Source organism: Amblyomma americanum, chromosome 1 (genome assembly GCF_052857255.1).
Source record: "Amblyomma americanum isolate KBUSLIRL-KWMA chromosome 1, ASM5285725v1, whole genome shotgun sequence".
In the NCBI taxonomy this organism is placed as follows: domain Eukaryota; kingdom Metazoa; phylum Arthropoda; class Arachnida; order Ixodida; family Ixodidae; genus Amblyomma; species Amblyomma americanum.
In genome coordinates, this window is record NC_135497.1 from 156,230,941 (window position 1) to 156,250,305 (window position 19,365).

The window sequence follows — 19,365 nt, forward strand, 5'->3', positions numbered from 1 at the left end:
CGACTGGTGGCATTACGTTACGGCTTGCCTCCAAGGCCGCGAGGCGCTCCACTACTTGATTGAAATATGTAGCGATGTTTGTATCCAGCTGGGTTACTTCCTTCGTAAGAGTGTTAACTCTTTCCTCGAGACCGCTAAATTTGTTCTCTAGGGCGTTCATTTCAGTTCTAATCTTGTCTGTAGCCTTAGGTTTGATTGTCGGTTGCGGGGTGTCCTCTTGCGACGCTGCCGCAGCGCGTTTAGTTCTGGAGCTCTCGTCGGAAGGAGCCGGCCTTTGGAGGTTAATGCGGCTATCCGTTTCCATCGCATTACTGGTGGAGGGTATAGCGCTTAGCGCGGGAGAGGGGGGGCGTGCGAGATACGTGGGACATGGCTGTTGCGGGGGGTTGTTGCGATTTAAACAGCCTTTTCATTTCGGCCATCTCCCTCCGCATTTGCGCAATGGTTTCGTCTCTGGACTGTATTTTAGCTAGGAGGTCCTCCTCGCGAGCCGTATAGTTTTGGGAGGCCGCATCCGGCTAGTTCACCTGCTTCTTCGAGCAGCTTCCACTCCTGCTCCTGCTCGCACTCCTCCGTCTGTCCTTGCTTCCATGCCTCGAACTGGCACCGTGGCTCGACGACAGCGGTGGGAAGGAGGTGGGTGGCTCGACGATCGATTGCCGGCCTTGTCTCTGGAACGCGACTTGTGGCCGGACTGCTGGTCGCTTTCCTCATTTTGCCTCTGTTGTTGTCGGTTGTGTCTGGGGCGGTGGTCTACAAAGCGATGCTTGCAGTTCCTGCTGCTGGTGTTGTGGGTGCCTTTGCACACAATGCACTTTGGCGTGCACGTGTGCTCTTCCCCCTCGGCTGGGGGAGGGTGTTCTTCGCCGCATCTTCTGCACAGTGGCGTCCTGGGTTTGTAGCAGACGTCCTCCCGATGACCGACTCTTCTGCAGTTGAAACAGGTTTCGACCTGCTCCCTGTACGGATGCACGCGGAAAGGACTCTCCCAATAGTAGATGGTGTCTGGAGCCTTCTTGGCGGCGAAAGTCACCAGGATGGACATTGACTGTCCGAGGCGGCGAGCATCCACCACAGGAATCCCGTGGTTGCGCTTCAGAAATCCCTGTCGGACCTCATCGGCTGTCCCGCCATAGTATGCATAATAAATGACGCCTCTCGTGGAGTCGTCCGGCGCTGACACGTACGATGTCGCTTCGTACGTTTTGTCGCCCATCTTGAGCAGTGTCAGGTTGCTGTACACCGAAGCCCTGAGCTTATTCGGTGTACTAATGGTGAATGTATTGTTAACTGTGTTAACACGAAGACTGTCTTCATTCACCACTTCTTCAAGTGGTAGCTCGGGGAATGTTGCGCGGCGCGACGGTGCGCAAGTCCATGCCTCGCGGCCTGACGACGACTTTATAGTCGTTTGCTGGTAGACGTGGGAGAGGTGCCCGCCTACGTCGGGCAGGTGTATTTTTACGAAGAGCGCATTTGGACTTGCCTTAGTTGCGAGGAACGCCGCGGTAGCGGTGCCGTGCTCCTTCCCCGGCGTCGCCGGCGCGTTCGTTAGGTCTGCGTTCCCATGAATGGCGTTCTTCGCTCCGGGGCGCCGGTGGCGTTCTTGCAGTTTGAGAACGGTCTTCAATCCTCCTTCGGCAAGCTGCGCCGGAGTTATGTTTTGGCCCTCTACGGCGTATTCTATGATACGATCGTTCTGGGCGGTCCACGTGGTTAGCGGGTCCCAGCGGCGCGGCACCGGCGTTCGGTTTAGCGCAATTCACAGGAACAGTAGTCAACTAGAAGGGAGATAGAGAAAGCAATGACGCGTCCAGGACTGAACCTGTCCACCGAAGATGGGCCTCCGACTATCCCACTCTCCCCACACCACTCGTGGCGGTGGTGGTGGCGGCAGCTGCCGCGGTCGCGCAGTCAGGATCGCGAAACGCTTCTCCGCGTTTATGACTTCGAGTAACTGGGTTTTCTGTACACATTTTCAACGTGATTTCGCCTACATTTACCTATTTATTTTGTTTTCCGTTCTGCATTGTCTTTTCGAGTCTTCTCGCGAAAACTCCACGCAACGAAAACCTGGATGCAACGAAAAATCCTGGACTTTTTCAATTTTGTTATACCCAGGTTTAACTTACACAATTTCCCTTCTCGCTAACTCAATCGCATGTTGGTAGTCCGTAGGATGAAAAATTGCATTCACGGCTTTTAAATTTTAAAACATTTCTGTTAAAATATTCAAATAATGCGTGGGAAGTTAATGGTCACATGTAATTGCTATGTGGCAACACTATTTCATGCGGACAGCAAGATCACAAGGCGGCGGGGGCTATAGCAAGAGACACTATCAATGAGAAAGACGATATATAGCCTTGCTTTGATGAGGGTCCCTCCAGACCGTGGGCGTGGGCATTTTTTTCCTGGCGGCCCCTACCAGGCCCAAGGCGATGCTTTGCTGCGTGGGCCTCTTTCATGTTGCCGTCGTGTTCTGCAGCACTCATGGAGGGATCTTCCCTGTGCTGACGCGTGGAGTTTCTGTGCTGCGTTTGCCGATAATCGGGAGCAGTAGTACTTACCTCAATTCTTTTCCTTCAGTTGCCGTTGCTGTGGGTCTGCCATTACTATGGCACTCTTCCATGCATAAACTGCTGGCCAAGGCGACCGCAGCGCTGCGTTGGTAATCGCTTGGAACCCGCGCTTGTGTGTGAGCAGAGAAGCAGTGTGGCGGAAATGCGCTTGACTCCATCACGGCACGCGTTCCGTAATGAGTCTCTCTCGAATATGCGGTACCACAGGTGAAGGGCATCGAAGACAGTGAGTTGCACAGCAACCGTAAGACACTACAGCGCTAGGACAAAACAATGTCAAACCAAACAGGCAGGCAAAAATGTTCAATGGAACTACAGTTAACACTCTTTGCTTTCGCAACCCCTCGTACCTAACCTACTATACTTTATTGCTCAATTTTGCACATTTACTAAACGCATCCCAAATATAAGCACTACGTCGCTCGCTACATCATGCATAGGCGCTGCACTTTATAAAGTTCCTAAAACTGTTATGGAAGTTCACTACTCAATTCAGTAAATGAGCACACTACGAATAGTTCTTCTGTTTTTTTCGTTAAACCCGAGTGGGGAATCTGCAGCAACCTGAAAAAAAAAGGCACCGCCTGGCCTAGTTACGGGCAGTGTCAAGCGAGGGCACAGAGGGTTAAAACGGAGTAGTCACTCGATAAGCCAATGGAGTACTTTAAAACGGAGTAGAATCATTGCATAACGGAGGAGTAAATTCCTAATTGTGAGGCAAGCGGGTGAGATCAAATTACGATCGCTTTAATAAGTGTAACCCTGAGGACAAACTTGAGTTTGCTGGTATATTTAGACCGCCGCATTCGATTCCTCAAGAGGCTTGTTTCAAATAGAATGATCCTTTTGTTACTAATAAGGAAAAAAGTAAACTTGAGACATAGCCACTAAGGCTGTTTTCACAAACAAATAGTGGTGACGTCAACAAATTTGTTCGAACGCGAATCCTTGTGGATAGGGTACATCACCATTGCGTTCTAAATGGTGATATCGAACACACCATCGGTATTAATGTTACGAGTTTGAATCGAGTGGCGAAAAAGGCATCGCCACTCGTTTACACACCGCGTCCTTTGCCAAGGCACGACTAGAGTCACTAAATAAAGTGACTCTAGGCACGACGTTGGTCCTCTGTTCCTCGATGCGAACTTACCCGCGCATGGTTGCTCCGAGAATGGACGCGAAAGATAACAGCTTCCTGTAACGAGGTTTCCCAAGTTGACGGCAGCACCGCAACATAGTCTGGCGACCGAAAACAGCAACTGTGAGGCGACGCTTTAAAAAGAAGGCGTGAACTGTTGTGATATGAAGCCTGTCGAGGGATGTTTGCAGTTTCAGATTAGAAACAAGAGTTACAATTTTTTTCCTGGCTGAGATATTGAATTCGAGGTTTTCCTGATGATGATGAATTTTTATGGCACAAGGGCAGCTTTACCCAAAGAGTGCCATGGCACAAGGTGTTTCGCTGTACTCAAGATGGGGTCAAAGACTCATTTCTCAAGCGCTTCACCTCAAAAAAGCCGAACATCAGGCCAGGGGAAAGTTTGTGCCCATTGTATTACTGGTGGGTACCCGGTGGCATTGGAGATCGAGCCCCGCACCTGCCGCATGTGAGGCGGGTGAAAAACCACTAGGCTACCGCTGTGGTGTATTTGAGGTCTTTATTTGCATACACATGATCATTAATAGCAATAAACACAAGGATAAAAATTCGAGGATTACTCACCCTACCCGCAAATGAATGTACTGGCAGCGGGCATTAGATGTATGGTAGAATAATGTGCTTATCATGGGTTTCATGTATGAAGCACAGAGAAGGAACGCAATTGTCAGGACGCAATGTGAAGTTTATTTCCATTCTTCTTGCAAACTAAGTTGATCCGTGGTGGCACTCAAATATGCAAAGTAATCCATGGTGGTCAGAAGAGTATAATGCAAAGCCACCCTTGATGGTACTCCATATGGTTCATGCAGGACCTTTTTCTTGTCGTAGAAGAACGAGGACTGTAAAGTAGCTGAAGTTGAAATTACACGGCAACGAATTCCGAGGACCAAGTTTTACAAAGAACACTGATGAAGATGAGAGTAATATCAGAATGACTTGAGTGCAAAATGGTGGAGCACGAATTGCTACATATTCTTCTGAGATGCACTGTTGTGCTTTCTAGGATGCAAGACCAGAGGCCAAAGCCAACAGCTCTGTTAGCCTGTGGCTTGAGTCGTTTGTGCAGGTGGATACCGGACTCGTTCATGACGCGATTGTTGGCTGACATGGAACGCTTACACCACTTTTTGCATGCCCTGTTGACTTTTCTTCTCACTAATACTTGGTGATAGTATTGGAATGAAACAACCACACCGTCTATCTTTGCACACACCTCCATAAATAGGCGTTTACAATGGTGCCAACTTGAAGCAGTCTCAGTGCGGGTGCTCCATTAGAATCTGCATGTGTCATCTACGTCTCATATATATGGTCAATGGTCTCTATCATTAGCAAGAAGCGTCCGCCACCTGTGTGCTGATCTTGAGAACCACCTCCCCACCCTATCGCGAAGAAGAGATGCGACCGGCTCGGAGGACGTTTGGTGGACTGATTTATTCGGCTTGAGGTCCAACGTGAGGCTTGCGGCCCAAGCCCCACGTTGTCTTCCTCGTCGGAATCACGACGGCTGCAGGTAAAACACACGTCCAAGCCAACCTAACATGCAGCGCAAAACGCGCATACATATACAGCACCGGGGCATGCACCATAGCGGACGCAAAGCATACGAAGACAACTTTCAAAAGCTCATATGTTTGGTGCCATTTCCTTATGAACTTCGCAAAGCGTGTCAGAAGAGCTCGAAACGTGGTTTTGTTGGTAAGCTGCATCTCTGATCGATAGTAAAAAAACAAACTGCGGGACCTATGCGGCGAACCTTTGCAATTGCCAGGCGTGCAAATCGACACGCCACGCTTTCCGAAGAAGCAGCGTACCAACTAACGTAAGCACGCCAGGAGCGGCCGAAGGGAGTAATGCTGCGTCGACTGTCGAGTCGTTTTATCGTCTATGCGGACCATGTGCTGGAGACGAACGCCAAAGTTTCCGTGGACGGGTTAGCTTCAGCACCTTGTCGCCACTGTCAGTAGAGCCGTACCATACTGCTGTTCTTGCTTAGGCCACGGTTAAGATAGACAGGTGGTCTGGCGACGTCATCCAACGCGGCCAATTAATGTTTGTAACCATCGGGTGACCGCAGCAACAGGAGGCCTTTGTGTCATTGTCGAGTAGTTGTTCTAATTCGTAGAACGATCTCCGCGGTGTCTCTGTGGCATCATTCGTCATCAGGTAGCAGTTACAATGAGTAATAGCAGAAATAATTAAAAGTCATTTTTATTTATCATATACGTATCTCTGTGTTGATTGTAAAACATTCGTCGGAAAGCGCTCGGTGTTAAGAGATCGTGTTAAGTGGTCGAGAGTACATAGCCCTCGATGACTTTGTCAGCCGACTCCACCGTCACAACTTGGGTTCTGGGGTCAGAGATATAGCCAGCACGGTCTCCCACCGCTGAATAAATGCGGCCTGGCCATTCAAAGTTGGCGCGTGTGGGCACATGAATGAGTGCTGCCGCGTGGCGGCAGCGAACATTAGGTGGTCGCGACCTCCCTACTTCAAGGCATAGAATGGATATTTATTATATTCATAGGAAAATGCCTGTCGAATGAATGAGGTACAGAAAAAAACTGATGATTTGGTCCGTGTTGCTGATTTGGTCCGTGGTCCGTGCTGTCAGCTACCAGATTCAGGAGTGCAGACGTGCAGACTTGGTGCGGCAGGCCTGGTCGGGCCTGATGGTGGATGCATGTGGAGTCTGCTTCGATGTTGTGGTAAATGGCATACAGGGCATCAAAAGCGGGTAAATGAGCCGCAGAAGTGGGACTTGTTCTAGTTAGCTCTCTGGCGCACATGAATATTTTACTTCTTATCAACATGAAAGGGGCGCCGCCGGGCACAGAGAAATAAAAGTAATGTAAAGCGCGCCGTACGTCATCCGAACTGAAAAGACAACGAAGACGTCGTCCATATTCACCGTCTGTCAGTCTAAAAACGTTTGTGCCATCGTTTTTGAGGCAACAACAACAAAAACGTTACTGTCTGTTCTCGTTGTGTTAACGACGTCTGTGAAAACAAAAACTGGTCGTTCTATTCTATGAGAGAACACGTACTCTTCATGTACTGATCCTGTCTGGTTAGCAGCGCTCTGTGCATGAATCTGCCCTGTGTTGCGTCGTCTCTTCGTGTGTCCCGCGTCAACTCCATGTTTTCTCATGTTCTGAAATCTGCAATAAAATTCACTTTATCTGCACGAACTCGCTGTCAGGAGCTGTACCGCTGTAGCAGAGTTAAATGAACAGAAGAGATCGTTGTATGAGAGCTTTCATTTGCAAACCTAAAATGAATACACTAATATATATTAGTGCTTTATCCCAGGTAATGATATAAAGATTAAACCGGTTTAGAGCTTTAGAGCACGGTCGACGGAAACCGTTGTTTAGAGAAACAGTTTAGAGCATGGTTTCAGAACTGAAAACACTAATACATCACAGAGCTGAAAAAGATTATTAATTCATTCAGTTCGCTTTAAAAATGAGTATATTTTTGTGTAAAGGAGATAATGCAGTTTTTCATCAATATAAGTATGTACCGTGCGGCATGGCTTCACTTTTTAATGCGTCCCTGCGGCTGGTCGGAACTGGCTGGTTGGTTCCGCTAATGTTTGTTGCGTTCGGGTTTCTTATCTGGGCTGCCAATTCCCGCAAGGTTGATGGAGTTCTGACAAGCGCGGCTTGGTCGGCCGCGCGTCACAAAGGTGCAGAAGGGAAATCAGTAGTATGAAAGCGAGTACAACCATACTGCAGGTGCCTTGGCAGCAGTTCTTCGACAGCAGGTCATTCCTCTCTCGCCGTTCCGCCATGTCTCCAACTGACGTATTGCTTTTCATGCTGTGACCGGCTTTAGTGCAACTCTCATTTGGATGTTTGCTTTTTGAACGATCGCAAGCTAATTAGCCAACAAATCAACGCTTTCAGCATTCCCACTTCACGAACCAGCCTTATGAGCAAGCCATTTCGGCATGAACCGAACCACTCAGAGTCACAAACCGAAAGTCCTCTTGGATCGGGATATCCAGAACCCGCGGTTTGACGCCGGGACATTGTTTGAGGTATTGGCGGACGATCCTTACGAGTCGAAGGTGAAGGTGCAGTCTCTTGACCCCGGCGACTCAGGAGTGATATTGTGCAACAGGGAAATTTTGCGCGAAGTGACGTCCCTCGAAGCTCTTGTGCTGCTGCCAGTCAAACCAGTGCGCAACCGCCTCAAGATCTATCGCGACCAAGAATGGCTGAAGGAGATACCCATAATAAGCGAGAATAAACGCGTCGTGGTCAAGGACAAGTTCGAAGGGATCGTCAAGTTTAAAGGAGTCGTTCGTGAATACGGACCTGGAATTCGATTCATCGTGGAAATTCAGGTAGTATATTATGCGTTATCTTAACGGTGTGGCGCACGAGTGTTCTTAGATCTATTAACAAAATATAAATTACCATCAATAATTCCTCTCTGTAATAATAGGTCAGACCACTGTGGTGCGCAAATTTATACCGTGTCTACAATTGCCCAACAGTGTTGCCTTTACCAGCTAAAAGAGTTTTAGTGTAATGCACAGTGAGTGGTGTGTATTTGAGCCCAAGTTCATTTTGTATTGCCTGTTTTTTTTGTTTTTGTCTTTGTCTGGCAGGATGGTACCAATGACCCCATCAAGAGGAAGCAGTGTTTCTCAATTCAAGACCTTCGGCTGCTTGACGGCCGGGAAATATATCATGGTCAGTTTTGTTCTAAATCTTCATGTGCTGCTCTTTATCGTTATTCAGTGGACTGCCTGGGCATGCTGTGTGAAATTTTTTTCTTATACAGTGAATCGTGTTTTCTTTGCTTTTTCTTGGTTTTATGAGCAGCTGATTGTTTCACTGTGAACTGCAACCACACCAAAGTAAACATGCGCACATCTTGTAACAGTTATTTTTACTCCCCAAATTTTTTGTTCTCTTATTCTTCTGGTGGCAGTCTGCACCTGTCCTGTTACTTTTCTTGTCCATGCTTGTTATTCACAGTTCCTTTATAAACTATTTTTACACAGCTGTGTCGTGACAAGGGCGCTAAGATGTGCCTGTCATTGTGAAGTTTTTGTTGTTTTCCAGTGGCACCTATCAGTGAGATGTAATCCTGGCATGGGATCATAGCTGCTTGTGTACAAAAGCTTAGTGTAGGCCCTTATGTGCTTTAGTAGTGAAAAAAATAAGAATCAGCACTGATGTTCTAACATTTTTATCAGCATTAGATCATTGTACAGGCATTCGTGAAAACAAGAACATGTTGTAGATTGAGGCAGTAGCACATTTTTTAGTGCTAGGTGACTCATGTTACATGAGCCAAGGCCTTTGCAGGAATGAAATCGAACTACCATTATTGATGGTTGCCAAAAGCCAGTGTAGTATTTTTTACATCATTGTTAACTGCAAAATTGTCAACTTGTGAACCAATGGAGGTGCATGTAAAGTGTAAAAAGACAACATAAATCATATAATTTTTGTAGTTGTAGTATCACTGTGTACATGTTTTTCACACTCTGAACAAAGCGCATGAAATCTATAATTATTGTGTGTTTTGAACATCCTGTGCCTAGTACCACTGGCCAATTAATTGGCTGTTGCTGTGGTGAACCTAAGTTGGCCCAGTTGCAGGTGCTATCAGCGCACATGAGTGCTTGCAATCTTGTACTCATGCAAGGTTTCATGCACTTTAGAGCATGGGAAAAAGGCTCCAGATGAACTCATACTTATAGCAGCTGCAATACGTGGGGCTCCTTTCAGTATTCAAAAACTTTGTAAATAAAACTTTTTGTTTATCTTTGCTGGTTTGAAAGTAGTCACTTAGTGTTAGCAAATTATTTCTTGGTGATGGCAAGCTCAGGCAGAAGTAAAATGTACTCCTGTTTGGGTTTGGATCAGCAAGAACACAGGTTTGTTTTAACTGCTGAGACATCTACCATTCATTTTAGAGACCTTTTCTCACATTATGTGGCCCACCTTTATTTAGACAGCAGCAACATTCTCCTTGATAGCAAGAGTTTTACTTTGTGAACTTTTATTTATGCCTTAAACTGTGTTGGATATATTTGTCAGATATTGTATAATTTTTTCTAGGTGTCATTTTTGTCAGCTTCATCTGCTGAAAAAAAGACAGTTAAACTGAACAAAATCATTATTATCTTTCTTTGCCATGTTGTGTGGCCTAGCTGAGAAATCATATATGGCCCTGGGTACTGAAAATTCATAAAAAAACCAGGACTACAAAACTTCTTTATTACTTTCAATATTAGCACTCTAAACGACTGCACTGAAGAAAGGTTTAAGGACAGGCATGCAGCTGTAACATGGCTGACCTCCATGGTGCAATTGCTAGCCTGCTGGGTTGTATGTTGAATACCTTAAGCAAATCCTCCTCTTGCTTCTGTAGTTCAGGGGGTTAGGTGGATGTTGTATGAAGGCTCCTGTCACTACTTCAAGCATTCTTTGAGGGAACTGCCTTCCCTTCTTTTTTATTTCACACTAAGCAAAATTTCTTTAGTTCACATCACTTTAAAGGCAACAACAGTGGATACTGCATTGTGGAGAATATAACCGTTCCTTGAAATCGCTGAGTGGGGACAAGGATGAAAAGAGACGACTTGCGTCACGTCCAGTCGTCTCGTTTCAACCTTGTCACCACTCAGCGCTTTCGAGCAGCGGATTACCAACCAGCCTCTTTTGTCGCCTTGCTAAAGAAAAATATAAATTGCCCAGTATATAATAAAAATTGATTGCACTATTTGTACTTAGCTGTACATCATTGCACTCTCCTTGATGGCCACAAAAATCATTTAGGTGCAAATGATCTGTTGTTTGGGAACTTTCTAATACCCCTGTCACACGGACACTGTAAAGGTACTTTGAACTAATGCTCCATTACTCTAAGGACGAACGCGCACTGCCACACGGACGTGCCAAAGGAAATCTAGCTCAAAGGAGCTTCGAAACAAGGCAGCTTGAGTTCGTCCGTTGAGGCTTCAAGCGAGTACTCTCTCTCCCAGCGAGTTAACAGCATAAATAAATTGAGAAAAGAAACGTTTAATTTTCGTATTATAAATTCACTTCATAATATTAGTGGTGTTTTAAAATATAAGATCATTTGTTTTGTGGCAGTCTCACCACGCCATACTCTCGTTCCAGATATACGAGCGAGTTGGGCTCAGTGTGGCGAGCACTGTGATGTTATGCTCTGTACTTGAAAAATCATGTCATTATTGCAGTTAAAATTGCGTTGCTTTAACATAATACGGTTATAAAACTAATTTACTAAAATAAATGACATTTATGTATTTACATGTGCAGTGAGGTTTGCAATTTAAATAACGCTTTTCGCCGATGAGGGCGCTAAAAAGTTCTTGCGAAGGTCGTTCCGCGACCGTGTAGCACGGACAAACTCCCTTGAAGTAGTGCTCCTTTGGGAGCGTAAAGGAGCATTAGTTCAAAGTGCCTTTAGAGTGCCCGTGTGACAGGGGTATTAGTCTTGAACATCAGTTGTAACGTCTTGAAAGATGTCAATGTGATTTGTCCAACTTACACGTGACATTGGGCACTATTTTGACCTGGGCTCATACTAGTTACTGAGTGCTGGTGAATTTGCTGTGAACTAAATTGTTTTGAGATTTGCAACACCTTAGACAGTAGTAAGCAAAAATATGAGGCCCACTTTATTTATAGACTGAAGCTTAAAAGCAAAAAAGCCAACAGTGAAATTCTCTGACAGATTTTGTCCCATGCAACATATGGCATTTCTATGACTAGTACCATTAAACTACAACAGTTATACAATGCAGCCTTGCTGACAAAAACTTCATAGCAGTAAAAGTGGTGCTGAGCTGTGAAGAGGTTTCTTTGGTAAGGCTACATTATTGCTTCTGTAATGTGATGCTAAAATAAACATTCTTTTTTGTTTTTGCAGTGTACGTGAATTTGAAATGCATATTTTTATTCCCCTTTGTTCATCTGTTTTAGTGTAGAATATATCTGTTGAGCTTTTAATACTTTCTACAGCAAGTAAAATGCTTGTGTCACCTGTATGTTGTAAGCATAACTAGAGGACATGTGTACCTCTTGTTATTAACTTTGAAAAACAAAAAAGCTGTATTTGTTTACTCTGCTACTGCCCAAAAGTCTGTTGCCAAGACTATCTTGCGATAAATTTGTAAGTAAAAGGCTGTAGATTCTTAGTACTTAAAGGTGCTGTAAACAAAATTTTATGCATCAAGCATTCGCTTCATAAAGTTCAACATCTAGGCTCTTTTCAGGGATTTTTGTGAAAATGTTGATGCAATCTGCTTCTTTAGGAAAGCATTTTCAAATAGGCCATTTGTGTTTTCTCTGCCTCCTTATCTGTGATATCACTTTATCACTCTGCTACTGAAGCTGATACCGAACCTACTTGAGAAAGGCTTTTCAATTTGAAGCTGATACCAAACCAACTTGAGAACTGTGCTGCAATTTGTTTCTGAATGATAGCGACATTTTCAAGTATTGACACCTACTGTAGGGTACAACTTGTAACACTGGGCCACGGTCCGCGGCGTCCTGTATTACTCCGCTAGCAGCTCAGAACAGGAAACGAAATCAGCTTTTAAATGTTTGACTTTATTAAACAAGCCAGGAATCAAAATTCTAAGGCTTATAATTTTTTTCTTGTGATTAGCTTCTTGTTTAGGAAACAAGAAAAGTTTCAACAATGAGTGGACTAGTTTTTTTTTTCCTGGAGGAATTTTGTGCAGTGGTCCTGAATGTGAGTGGCGCTTCACTGCAGACTTAAGTTGTATCCGACTATAGTGGTTTTGTGATAATAGTTTTTTTTTATAATATACTACACTACTCAAGTAATAGTGATGTTGCGTTTATATTGCTAGGTCTACATTTAGACGTGCATTATATGTGATCGGTGTGCACTAATAGGTAATGTGTATGCATGGTTTTTATTTACCTGGCTTACACAAGGAAAGCACAAACATTTAAAGCTATCACCTCAAAGTGTGTCAAATACTTCCCAGCCATGATTTGCTGAAGAGAGCCATCTTCTGATATTAGTGAAAGAAGTTGCATGCTGGTGATGAAGCGCAAATGCACACCATTGGCAAGTGACTGCTACAGCTTATATCAGAGCCAGTCAGGCCTCTTTTAATCAGATCATTGTTGGGAGCACTGTAATCATGGCACAGTTGAGGGCAGTGACAGGTTGCATTTTTTAATTATGCATTCAACTATTTATCAATTCTTTGTAAAAAGTATTGCTATTGACAGGTAATGTTTTTCACTATCACTGCTTGATATTGCCTGTTCTCATGTTTTAAGAAACTTTCTGTGAAATCCATAAAAAATAATTATCAACATGTGCTAATGAGCTTTTGAAGAATTCATTGTGGGCCTGTAACATTATACTGCTTAGCTTTATTTAACATCTATTTTAGATTATAAGTCTTTAGTTATTTTAGTCATGTGCTAAAATAAACATATAGTGAAAGAAATGGTTACTTGTAACACAGGGGCTTTTCTGTGTGCAAAAAGTACTTTTTTGTTGATCTTTTGTTATGATATAGACAAGAGAAGTGCTATCAAAGTTTATTTGGCCGCAGCCAGAAAATGAATTCTCATTTCCACTTTTAGGTGGGGGCACCGCGCCAGTAGCGGTTGTCAGCCGTTTTTGAGTATGTTTGAGTGATCGCTGTGGCCCCTTCGCTTGCGCTAGAAAAAATTATGTTTGGCTTATTATAAAGACAATTTTATATACTTTTAAATGGTATGCATTGTTAATAACAATTAATGCTGGTACGAATGGAGAGAGTAATAAAAACAAAGGGCATAAAATGATATTTTTGTTCGACTTGCCTGTCTTCAGGAAATTTTTGGGGAAAACTTATGCAATGGAAAGAAAACTGCTTGTGGAGCTTTGAGATAAAATGTTAATCTAGGTACGCTGTGTGTGGTCTTTAGCTCCAGTGGGTAGTTATTTAAAACTAGTGCTCTAAAAGTTCAAAAATGACAAAAATTACCCATGTTCTGGGCCCCAGTAGCCGCTATCACATTGGTAAAACTGAAAGAAGTTTGGCAGGTTTGTAGATAGTGCATTAGTGCATATTTTGTCAAATATTGAAATTTTGTTGAGCTGCACATATTTTTTTTTGTGCAACAGCATATGCAGCTCGTACGGTTGAAAAGCCGTCCGTGTAAATCAGCACCGCATGTCGGAAATAATTGAGTGCTGCATAAAAAAAATCATATCATGGTAATTTGTGGTTCTAGTGACTGATGATTGATTGATGTGTTATAGGCTATGATGGGTTAATGAAATCATTGTAATTAACTCATTTATTAAAGAAATTAAAAAATGAAAAATTGGAAAAAGATGGGTTCAGTGGTATCAGAATGCTCAGAATGAAGAAGCCAATCCTTGATAATGGTAAATAAAAATTAGTGTCTAATTGATAAATTAATCAATTGAAACAATTGAAAAAAAAAAGAAAATGCATTCAATGGTGTTTCCAACGGCAAGGCGTCGCGCCGAACGGGTGGTGGCATTCCGTGGACTCCCTGGCAGTACTGCAACACGCTGTTGAGTTCCACTCCTAAAGGCAAAGCTTAAGCGTCCTCTAGCTTTTTACTTTTGATTGTTCATATTTGACTGTGGCGTAGAAAGAGTGCTTTCTGTCGGGAAGTAAACCTCGTATAGAAAAAAAATTCTGCACACACAATCCACAGAAAATGTTGTAGATTTCCACCGTACGGCATTTCGCTGTGACTAACAAAATCGTAGTATGGCACTATTCAAATCCGTGTTTGTTTTTTTTGTGCCATAGTATCCACACAATGAAAATAGCGCAAACTTCATGAAGGACGCAGAAAGGGAAGACGAGACACAGGCGCTGACATACAAACGAGACACAGGTACGTCCTTCGTGAAGTTTGCGCTGTTTTCATTGTGATGAACAACCAACTAGCCAATGATGTGTTCTTTGGGTCCATAATATCCGCAAAATACATTCAACGCGAAAGATTACTGTACACATTTCTGGCTACTCTCTCAAAGACTGAAGTCTCTGCTCCTAATGATATAAGTAATATTAGTTACTTACGGTAAACAAGTCATTTTAATTCAGTAATCGCTCTTTTGTTTTTTGGCGGATTTGTTGCATTTGAATCTCGCGGGCGGCTCAGCTCAACAATGGAGTTTCGACGGTCAACGACAGAGGTGCATCAAACATTTTGAAGCAAGATTCACGAGTTTGCCACGGTAACTATTGTTTATTAGAACATGTGCGTCACTTCCGCGTCTGGCCGTCTGGCACGACCACTGATCTCCACTTGGTGACTGGATGCCGAATTCTGGCTTTCCGAAGCTGGCCTAGTAGGGTAATTTTTTTTTACCTATAATGGGTCCATTTTTTTGTAACCAGTGTAGAAAAAGTGTAGCTCCGCCCACCTACACAAACGTATTTCTTTTACGCGTAGTGTAGCACAATAACTACACTTTCTACACCGCTTTCTTTGTAGGTGTAGGCTAGCAGACGAAAAAGAAGGCGCGCGTTTCAAATGCACAGCGCCATTTTGTGGCTGTAAATGTTGCGAGCGGTTGCAGCGCAGCCTCGCAAGTCTGTGAAGTTTCTCCGCCTGGACGATGGCAGCGTTATGGCGGTGCACCCACGAGACGGACAGCGGCAACCTTACCTTCTACGAAGATAAAAACTGCTTACACGTCTGAATGTACGTATTTTAGTCTGCCGAACGCTACTTCGCGTTTAGGTAAGCCGCGTTCGTTCCGTTGGTATCTGCGCTGAGCGACCCACATGAAAAAATGTATTCTGCGTACATGGTCATCTACGTATCTGGATGAGAGATGAGGAACAGCCATCGAAAGTCGCCCCCATATGCCGCGGAACGCCTGTTTCAACGCGGCGCAGAACACTGTTCCCTTAGTCACGACAGAAGCATGGATGCTTTGTATTTCGCACGAGGAACTCATTTCTGACCCTTCTTCCGACGATGAACTTGATGTGCAAGAAATTTAGCGGCAATTGCGTTCTGTGCTCCATGCGTCCGCTGAGCAGACGATACAACTTGGTGTGTTGCGCTCCATTTGAGGAGAAACAAAAATGCCCATTGCATTTATTTACTTAGTAAACGCCATGCAAAAACGTTTTGCAGTATATATTTCTTTATTTCATCTTGCAGTATATTACGACGACCCAAACATTCACAACTTGTCGTCTGCTGCCGAAGACGGCGACGCTCCGTATCACGCTATTGGCTGACGCTCGTGCAGACGAGTGCAGCGCCCTTACTTCGTAGCTTTAGCCCCGCCCTCCACTCGCCTACACGAGCTTGCACGAAGAGTAGCTCAGTGTAGGTTAACAAAATAGCCCTAGTGAAGCCACTGGATGTTGGATGGAATGTCTGAAACACTAGGGCCATTTTTTTAACCTACACAGGCTACACACTAGTGTGTAGCCAATGTCGGTAAAAAAAAAACAAGGCCTTACTATGGCCACATTACTAAATGACCACACTAGTGTAGCATGGCTCCATTTTTTTTTCCAGTGTAGAAAAAGCGCAACTCCGCCCGCCTGCACGAGGGTATTTCTTTTACGCGTAGTGTAGCACGAGAACTACACTTTTTACACCGCTTCGGAGGTGTAAGCTAGCAGACGAAAAAAGAAGGCGCGCGTTCCAAACGCACAACGCCATTTTCTGACGGTAAATGCGGTGTTGAGAGCCGACTGGGAGGCCCTATGACGGGAATAGAATTCATTCATTCATTCATTCATTCATTCATTCATTCATTCATTCATTCATTCATTCATTCATTCATTCATTGTAAATGCCGCGAACGGTTGCAGCGCAGCCTTGCAAGTCTGTGAAGTTCGTCCGCCTGGACGACGGCAGCATTACGGCGGTGCACCCACGCGTCGAAGACAGTGGCAACCTTACCTTCTACGAAGATGAAATCTCTTGCACCACTGAAAGTGCGTATTTTAGTCTGCTGAACGCTACTTGCGTTTAGGTAAGCCGCGTTCGTTTGGTTGGTATCGGTGCCGGGCGACTTACGTGAAAAATTATTACGTGAAAAGTATATTTGCATACATGATCATCTACGTATATATGTATGTTAGTGCGAAGCTCTCTACGCTTACAGTATCGTCCTTCACGTCTGTGTATTAATACGGCGGCGTCTCAAAGCGGTCGGTCAGGCCGCTGGCTGAAGGCCGAGGAACAGCCATTGAAAGTCGCACCCCATATGCCGCGGAACTCCGGTTTCAACGCGGCGCAGAACGCTGTTCCCTTAGTCACGACAGAAGCATGGATGCTTTGTATTTCGCACGAGGAACTCGTCGTCGACCCTTCATCCGACGATGAACTTGCTGTGCAAGAAATTTAGCGACAACTGCGTGATTTGCTCCATGCATATCCTCTGAGCAAACGGTACAAGTTGGTGTGTTGCGCTCCATTTGAGGGGAAACAAAAATGTCCTTTGAATTTCTCTACTGTAATAAACGCCACGCAAAAACCTTTTGCAGTATATAGTTAATTTCATCTGATAACACCATAGAGTTCCTTAGTGTACCCTAGGGGGAAAGCTGGCGGCTTTTCGCTTCTTCCACCATGGACGCCCGAGGCATGCCGGGAAGACAGCACATCGGATTGACGTCTAGTGGCTTGTTGACTGTGCTACGGATTGGATGTTTTTGGTTGTCCGGTTTCGTTTTTATCACTGTAGTTTTACTGATGTTTTGTGAGCTTTGTGGTTGTGTAGTCCAACTACGCACGAACTTCATTTGAGATCCGAAGCATCCGAAGGCGCTTGACTCGAAGTGAGCCGAGCACAGTGTCTGGTGCCTGCTAGGCCTAAGGTCTCTTTGTTGCCTCGCTGGGAGCCATTTACACAGCAAGCTGTTTTTTTTTTCTCTGCGGGAACCTGTGTATTGAAATGTGAAAGAAGGGAACAGAGTTTCTTGTGAACTGGGAACTAGGCAGTCTGCTGCCGTGACCACTCTGTATATTTCTCGTGGGAGTCTCGGAGACACACCTATCTTTTAAAAGTGCAAAGGACTTCGACAAGCGCAACTTATGTTAACCGTGCTCACCGAGGACTGCGTTTGGTTCAGTTCGAAGACTGGCGGTCGCCGCGCATTGCATGCAGGAACGACTTCTACTGCATGAATTAATTCATACAAATACCCGCATGTTGCACCTGTCAGCATGAACACTTACCTGTGGTGGGACAGGTTTGCGCTTCCTAATTCTTGTTTTTCTTGGCAAAATCTGTGAGCGCAGCGACAGGACATGCCTATAAGCCGGCACTTGCTGCGCACAAACTAGTTTCTCATAGCAAATCGGGGGATCGGGCAAGTTTCTCACGGCACAAACGTAGCTAGTATGCACGGACGTAGGGCGCGTCCAGCAATAGCAGACTGCACCAATGGAAGGTTTTTGTTTTTCACAGTGCGAAAACGGAAGCTTCCAAAGTGTATTTTAAGCGCTAACAATTTTTTGAAAGAATATTCGCTCTCGAAAGTGTCTCTGTTAAACGCAAAAAGTTATTATGAATTATTATTAAAATTATTACTATGCAGACGCCGACCCACCGTGATGGCGACTTAGGTATAGACCGCTTTGCTGGCTCAACATTATCCCCACGTTATCCCTCTAGTACCGCCTCCGTGAAACTGGAGCGAATACTCCAGCGCGTAACTTGAATTTGCAGCGCACGATAGCGAAAAATTAAAAAAGAAATGGCTTTGAGGAAAGTAAATGACGCAGTAACTGTCTCACATATTTCGGTAAACACTCGAACCGCGCCGTGAGCAAAGGAAAATAATAATTGGTTTTTGGGGAAAGGAAATAGCGCAGTATCTGCCTCATTTATCGTTGGACACCTGAACCGCGCCGTAAGGTAAGGGATAAAGGAGGGAGTGAAAGAAGAAAGGAAGAGAGAGGTGCCGTAGTGGAGGGCTCCGGAATAATTTCGACCACCTGGGGATCTTTAACGTGCACTGACATCGCACAGCACACGGGCGCCGTAGCGTTTTGCCCCCATAAAAACGCAGCCGCCGCGGTCGGGTTCGAACCCGGGAACTCTGGCTCAGTAGCCGAGCGCCCTAACCTCTGAGCCACCGCTGCAGGTCATGCAAGCTCATCCTATACAATATTCTTCACTTCCTTTTCCCTGTGTTTCTCAGTAAACCGTATTTACTCGCATAATGAACGCCCTCTTTTTATCCGAAAACCTTTAAAAATTTGAGTGGTGCGTTTATCGCGCGCGGTAAAATATTCAGGAAAATTTCAAGCAGTAAAAAAAAAAAGGTCAGCAAGCAGGCTGGTGGAATGTATCCTCCTTTCGATACGACTCACCTTCCAAATAAACAAATGCACTCTCCATCTTGGTTTCCGTCCTCTAAAGCGTAGTCAACATCTTTTGTCTTTATTTATCTTGAACCCGCACGTATGACTCGTGTACACGACCACACTGCTTGCTGTTCAGAGAGCGTTAGGGCGGCCGAATTCATCTTCAAACTTTACCCAGCCTTAGTTTCTTACTGTACACTATAGAGGGAAATATCGCGGCTTTTCACTTCATCCACCATGGATGCCCGAGGC

General features: G+C 44.8%; 1 protein-coding gene and 1 long non-coding RNA gene across 5 annotated transcripts in view; one reads left to right on the forward strand and one right to left on the reverse strand.

Moving 5' to 3' along the window:
- Window positions 1-4,467: 4,467 nt before the first annotated feature.
- Window positions 4,468-19,365, reverse strand: part of LOC144114010 (uncharacterized) — a 54,556-nt gene continuing 39,658 nt past the window's right edge. The window contains exon 3 of the long non-coding RNA XR_013310935.1: window positions 4,468-4,586. This is a non-coding gene — a long non-coding RNA (uncharacterized LOC144114010). The remainder of the gene's footprint in view (window positions 4,587-19,365) is intronic.
- Window positions 7,325-19,365, forward strand: part of CYLD (ubiquitin carboxyl-terminal hydrolase CYLD) — a 134,443-nt gene continuing 122,402 nt past the window's right edge. For all 4 annotated transcript variants that reach the window (XM_077647439.1, XM_077647441.1, XM_077647440.1 and 1 more), the window contains exons 1-2: window positions 7,325-8,102; window positions 8,370-8,454. In XM_077647439.1, the coding sequence (XP_077503565.1) occupies window positions 7,704-8,102; window positions 8,370-8,454 (484 nt within the window). In that variant the 5' untranslated portion in view covers window positions 7,325-7,703. The remainder of the gene's footprint in view (window positions 8,103-8,369; window positions 8,455-19,365) is intronic.